The sequence below is a fragment of the Fusarium oxysporum genome, chromosome 3 (genome assembly GCF_000149955.1).
Source record: "Fusarium oxysporum f. sp. lycopersici 4287 chromosome 3, whole genome shotgun sequence".
Classification (NCBI taxonomy): domain Eukaryota; kingdom Fungi; phylum Ascomycota; class Sordariomycetes; order Hypocreales; family Nectriaceae; genus Fusarium; species Fusarium oxysporum.
Window position 1 is genome coordinate 1,756,892 of NC_030988.1, and position 6,555 is coordinate 1,763,446.

General features: G+C 48.6%; 2 protein-coding genes across 10 annotated transcripts; one reads left to right on the top strand and one right to left on the bottom strand.

Annotated features, from left to right (window-relative positions):
• Positions 1–273: 273 nt before the first annotated feature.
• On the bottom strand, positions 274–2,671 carry FOXG_16133 (CMGC/CDK/CDC2 protein kinase). 9 transcript variants are annotated; one of them, XM_018396222.1, is made up of 5 exons: positions 2,531–2,671; positions 1,782–2,390; positions 1,620–1,730; positions 842–1,517; positions 274–784 (listed from the first exon to the last, which is right to left on the bottom strand). In XM_018396222.1, the coding sequence occupies exons 3-5, from the start codon at positions 1,654–1,656 to the stop codon at positions 559–561; spliced, it is 939 nt and encodes a 312-aa protein (XP_018256730.1). In that variant the 5' UTR covers positions 1,657–1,730; positions 1,782–2,390; positions 2,531–2,671; the 3' UTR covers positions 274–558. The 9 variants fall into 9 exon arrangements, with proteins under 9 accessions (XP_018256730.1, XP_018256729.1, XP_018256728.1 ...); XM_018396221.1 differs by having other exon boundaries at positions 1,620–1,722; positions 1,782–2,416; XM_018396220.1 differs by having other exon boundaries at positions 1,782–2,416.
• Positions 2,672–3,670: 999 nt separating this feature from the next.
• FOXG_16134 (uncharacterized protein) lies at positions 3,671–6,555 on the top strand. Its single transcript, XM_018396224.1, has 2 exons — positions 3,671–4,107; positions 4,170–6,555. Exon 2 carries the CDS (start codon positions 5,066–5,068, stop codon positions 6,020–6,022), a length of 957 nt encoding a protein of 318 aa, XP_018256732.1. The 5' UTR covers positions 3,671–4,107; positions 4,170–5,065; the 3' UTR covers positions 6,023–6,555.

Genomic DNA, 6,555 nt, shown 5'->3' on the forward strand with positions numbered 1-6,555 from the left:
TTCTAAAGGGTTCCTCCCAGGACACTTGAATTGCAGATAACGTCATGCGATATTTACCCTGAGGGCTGGATATTCAGCCGTTAAGTCTCTTGCCTTGGCAACTTAACGGTTGTTCGAAGTATTTTATTGCTAATCTTAGTTTTTATGTTGTGAGTCGCGATTTAAGTGAGACATATGGAAATGCATTACTCGGATCTGCTATCTCTATTCTTTTCCTTATCCCTTGTTTCAGCGGAGAATGGGCATCTCAGCTATTGAATTTGAAACCGAAACGGGAGACTGCGCGTGAATAGAGAGTATTCAATACTAGCAATCAAGATCATAACAGAATAACATAAAATAACCTTATATTGACATACCATGTTTCAGCTGCTGAGGATATGATTGCTAAAATCATACAGAGTCAAGGGAGAGTTGCATAGAAAAGAGTCAGGCGAGAAGCATATGGAATCAGATTCACAACCCCAAAGTATGGTCCACGTTTCATATCCAGTCGCACGAATCTAGTGGTAATATGTGACAGTTCCCCTACTTGTAGTAAATTTTCAGGTGGCCTGACTACGCAAGAAAGTCCTCAAAGTAAGGATGGTTGCAGGCCTGTTTAGCCGAAATGCGTCTAGCCGGATTGTAGATCAGCGTCATATCGAGAAGTTCGAGGCCTGCTTTGTTGAGGTTATTGCAGAGGGCCTGGTCGTAGTTACGTTGCCACTTAGGAAATGAGGACTTGAAATCCCGGTACGAGGTAACTCCAGGCCATACGTCTTCCGTAGGAGTGCCCAATTTGCTAGAGCATCAAATTCAGACCTCTCACCCACAGCATATGCGAGGGCTATAAACTTACCGGAAGATTTTAAAGATCTCATCAATCTCAGAGTCACCAGGAAACAGCGGCTTTCGAGTGCACATCTCTGCAAATATACAGCCGACAGACCACATATCAACACCCGTCGAGTATTGTTTTTCGCCCAGTAGAAGTTCAGGTGCTCGGTACCAGAGCGTCACGACATCGTGAGTATATGGGCGCAGAGGCACACCAAACGCTCGTGCCAGCCCAAAATCGGCTAACTTGAGATTTCCTTCCTTGTCGATGAGGAGATTAGCGGGCTTCAGATCTCGGTGCAAGATACGGTGGGAGTGACAGTATTTAACGCCAGCACAAAGTTGGTACATGAATTTTCTGACCACCGTGTCGTTCATGCCTAATTGCATGAGATATGCCGATGATCCCTCCGGAAGCACCTTGCCTCGTCCACCGTCACTGGCCGGTAAGGTCTCCATGTACCTTTTCAGGTCGATATCAAGGAATTCGAAAACGAGGTAAAGCTTGTGGTAATCGGCGTGAACGATGTTCAGAAGACGCAAGATGTTAGGGTGCTGCAATTCCTTGAGGAGAGAAATCTCCCGGATGGAAGTGCTCGGTACACCCTCGCCCTCGGCTTCGAGACGGATTTTTTTCAATGCGACAATTCGTCCCCCATTGGCAAGATCACGAGCCTTGTAAATAGCACCGCAGGCACCTGGTAGATTTAATTAGTCCGGCAATTAAGTAGGAATATATTAGAAAATACGATGGCTGCATAAATGGTGGCCAGGGCCGCAGCGCTAGGGGTCAGTCGTACCTTGGCCAATCTTCTCTAACTTCTGGTAATTATCCATACTGCGCGGGCTTGTGGGCGAGAGTGTTGAGATCAGGGGGAATAATTGTATGAATGAGATTGCGAACTGTATCACTGTATAAGAGGATCAGCTTTTGGAGGCTACTGAAAACGATTTTATCGCACGTCATTATTCCCTATCAGGTTGTAAGGTAGGATTTGATTAGCCAAGGGAAGGCTCTGGAGAGGAAATGGAGACGAGGAGGATAAATGATAGGGAAAAACGGAGAGAATGAGAGATGAGAGATGAGAGGTTTTTGCTGGTCAATAAACGGTTGCTGCCATTTGCGGGGCCGGTGATGGCTGCGGGCCATGACCTCAAGGTTTCAGAGTTCGGTGGAAGTTGGGTGCTGTCTCGATGTGGTTTGCAAATAGTTTGTTTACCAAGTCCCGCATTGACAAGAAGCTCGCTGACTGTCGCGTATCAAGCCCTGGCCCCACTAATGCAGCTGCCGGCAGGGCAGCTGCTACTGCCCAGAACAGGTAACGCTTTTATTTGTGTATAAATAGCTGCACGACTTGGTGCATCTTGTCATTGAGTTCTTGCTCCTCAGATAATTCTCATCAATTTACCGATACCCTCTCAGATCCCTGTGGAGCCAATTGTCTGACACTGAGCGAGTGAAGTTGGTACGCAATGCAGACCGGGTCTCTATAACAGTTTTTGTCGAGTGGCAGCTAAGGAGATCGTCGAAATCGTTGTCGTTAGTTATCTGAATCGATCCTCGATGCTATCTGTCGTGATGTCCTCGATTGTAAGTCTAAAAAATCGTTTGTTAATATCGGATCCAGACCATCACTCACTTAGGTCTACTGTACTTGTTGGGCAAAAAAGGTGGGTGGGCAGGAAAGGAGTGTCTACGACATGAACGAACCATTATGTAACGGTAGAGAACTCAGTCCCGGCAATGTCGTACCTCTATGCGTTCTCGTGCCGGTGGTATGATGCACCCAGCGCGGAGGTTAATTCAAGTTCAAGCCAATTTTCATGAGAATCGAATTACGGCGCTTCTAGCCCGTAACTTGAATTGAATTGATGAAATGGTAAGTCAATATGACGTAAGGATGAACGAATGAATTTATTCCGCCTGGGACGACTAAAGTCTTAGGGCCAAACACGCTAGGCTATTTCTAGTCCTAAGCATTTCTGCTGGCGTCTCCCGGAAGCCCCAGGCTCTGAGCTGCTGGTTTGGTCTCGCCTCGCTTGACCTTATGTGACAGGCCTGCTCGAATGCCAGTAACTCCAAGGGTCCTATCCTTAGCAGCTAGAGCTTAGTCTGCTAAATTGAGGCTCTTTGGTGTTGGTATCGTCAGATTTGGCCGCGAAATATGGTTGAACAGTGAGTCATCCATTTTGGTTTGCATCGAGTCTCTTCGTGTCCAGGGAGTAAGTCAAGGTGCCCATCTAGGGCCATCCGATGCTGCCTTTCCCCCACAAAGAACGAGAAGTTTCCCATTATTTTTTGTCCGAGTTGTCCCATGCCATCTCGCTGCGCGTCACATTGCGTACACCGGAATAGAAAGAGTCCCATCATTTCGGCTGTTTGTCCACAGTTACACATCTCCGATTCTGCTGCTCTAATCCTGTCCAGGTAGTTATTTATTCTAGGCATCTCCGTGCGAAGCTAGGAGAGTATGTGTTTGCTTGATAACACTTTATTGATTTGCCCAGCGCTCATCATATGTCAACTCAATCAATCAATCACCCCAATCAAATCAATCAAATCGTCAAATTCTTCCTTCCAATCCAATCAAATCGCACATTTCTAAATTTGAAATAATTGACATATTACATATGCATCATGTGATCGTCTAATCTCGAGGCAAATCCAGATCTTCCCGAGCCATTACCCTACACTAGATAGTCGCAGATGGAAGTCTACTCGCAAATAGTGGGTGGATTAGCGGCAAAGCTAAGTATCTGCGATCGTGATCTAACACATGACCCCACCGCGCGTATGCAATGTGGAACACGTTTTCCAACAATGTCGCGCCATTAAAATAATCCCTTCTACACGTGGTTTTTATTCCATTTCACCAGTAGGATGTCGAACTCGCCACTCTCCCCGTCGCCAGCTGGCTTTCCGCCAACAACATTGACACCTTGCCCTGTACCTCCTTCTTCCGTCTTCTCACGATTGTCTCAGCCTAAAACGGTCGCCAAGTAGTTGGAAAAAGCAGCCGTTGGAGCTTTACCTCCTAAACCGACCATTGAGAATCTGCCCAAGATTACTTGGAAGAACCGTCGCTTCGTCCAGGAGGATTTGTTAGCTCGAAAAGGTGCAAAGGGCAGGAAGAGCTGGATTAGGTCGCACGGGACCTTCCTAGTCGGGCTGAACTATCATGATCTACCGATAGGTCACGTCTGGTGCTGCAATCGATGTGATATGAGAGGCGCAGCGGAGTTCTTTTCGGTGCAAGCCACGTCTTCCGCAGCGGACCATCTTCGAAAGTCTGTGCTTATCCCGTTCAATCTCATTGACAAGATATCCAGCAGCTGACAGACCTGTGTAGAGCTCACCGGTTCACACCAGCTAGCCAGTCTAGCGAGTCAAGTCCTGGTGATGAAGGTGTCATTGATATTTATTCTGGTGCAACACCGAAAAGGCGCCTGCTTGAACAGAGCGCCATACCAAGGGCGAAAATAAAAGCCATCCAAGAACTAAGCGTTGGGTTCGTCATTGATAGCGATGTGCCATTCACCATCTTCGAGCACAGCTTTCTTCGGAAGATCTTCAACCATTTCGACAAGTGGTTTAGTACTCCAGATGGCGTGGAGTGGTAGTTCTGTCACTAGAGAGATACATCAACTCTTTGAAGCAAAGCGGGATACCATCAAAGCAGAGCTCCGCAACGCTTTGACAGCGGTGCACATTAGCTTCGACCTCCGGACGTCACCGAATCGCTTTGCAACCATGGCTGTATTTGCGCACTTTATAGATCAACTGGGTCATCAGCAATCCCGTCTGCTGGCTCTGCGTCGTCAATTTGGTGCTCATAGCGGCGAGAACCTCGCCGGTTCTCTGATCGACATCGTCCACGAATGGGAGATTGAGGGGCGCGTTGGCTGTGCCATCTCTGATAACATGACGGCAAATGATACTTGCCTGTACTATATGTACCAGCGGCTTGATCCATCGATGAGACCGGTTGATATCAAATCCCGCCGATGCGATGCTATGGGCACACGCTCAATCTCGTCGCGCGTGCCTTCTGTTTGGCAAAGACGCCGAGTCATTCGAGCTGGAGTCTGACATCAACGGCATGCGCGGTCTTGTTGAGCAGGACCTGGATCATTGGCGCACGAAGGGACCCATTGGGAAGCTTCGCAACATTGTCAAGTTTATCCGTTCATCGCCGCAGCGGAGCGAACAGACAGCCATGGATGCCTATGGGAGGTATTGATAGGAATGGAATATCTGTTGGAGCATTTTGAGGACTGGAAGGTCTTCTATAGTGAGGTTACGGAGGAGACGATGGGAGAAACTCAAGTGGATGCTGCGGAGCGGATTGCAATGACATCAGCAAATTTCCGAGAGTCCAACGGTCGGCCAAGCCGCGTTCGCCGTCTCCCTGCCCGCTTTGAGGAGGATGAGGTTTACGTGCTACCACAGCGGAGTCAACCCCCGAGATTCGTAGAATCTGCCTTACCGCTGCATTCTCGGGCTGATTATTCTACGGCGGAGAAACGATCAGCGTCCGAGACGTCGCAAAAGAGCACATTACCAGCGGACCATCGAGCCTATATCCGGGCATCAATCAACAACGGGTGGAAGAAGCTGAATGAGTATTATGAAAAGCTCGGACAATCTCCCTTGTTTGCGGCAGCAATCATTCTTCACCCGAGGTTCGGGATCAGCTGGTTAGAGGCGACTTGGGTGTCTGAGGAGCAACTCGCTTGGGTTCGTGATGCCAAGGCTGGAATCAAGGATTACTTCACCCGTTGGTACGGCGCGAACCAAGGACTGTGCGAGGAAACAACGAAGTACGACGCAGCGCCAAGGACGATAGGTCAAGAGGATGATCAGTACACTCAGTGTATTAATAGCAAGACAAAGAAAGCGTTTGCGACGGGTGGCAGTGTCAGCGAGCTCGAAAAGTATCTCCGTCTCGAGCCACAGGATACGCAGGATGCTATTGAATGGTGGAGAGACTACAGGGCCTCGTTTCCTTCACTGAGCAGCTTTGCCCTGGATGTCTTTGCTATTCCAGCGATGGCGAGCGATTGTGAGAGACAATTCAGCCTAGCGAAGCTGACGTTGATGTCAGAGGCTCTCGATGGGCGCAGATACATTGGAACATTTCAATGCCTGAAGAACTGGGTCAGGCAGGGCGGAGTAAGGTTAGGTAGTTGGGTGGGTAGCTGAGTGTTGGTGTACATGAGGGGATGACTTCGGGTAGGGGTCTCCACTCACGGAATTGAAAAGGGTATCAATCAAATCAAACAAATCAACTTTGAGCTCAAGGGCTGTCAATCAAATCAACTTCGGGGCCAAAGTTGATTTGATTGACATATGATGAGCGCTGGTGGTGGTGTCGCATTGAACAACGACGGCAGTTTCCACGCCTTAGCTGTATGGCCATCGATATACTCTCGATAAGCCCTCAGTCGGCAGGGCCAGAAAGGACCTTCTCAGGCGCTCGTAGGACCGCATCATGGGACCGGCTCTCGATGGCGTGCGAGCGGCTGCAGGAAGTTGAGTGTCTTGGCAATTGGATGCGGAATGGGCATATTGTGGGGACTCGGCTCGGTGGACTGGGGCTAGCATGTGATCCGGACATTGGTACTGATGATCTCTATATAGAAATGAGTGATGTTGAATAGCGTGGCGATTCTCTGCACTTCAATACCATAGATTCTTATCACCAACTTCCTATTTTGGGAAACTGGCGATGTGAC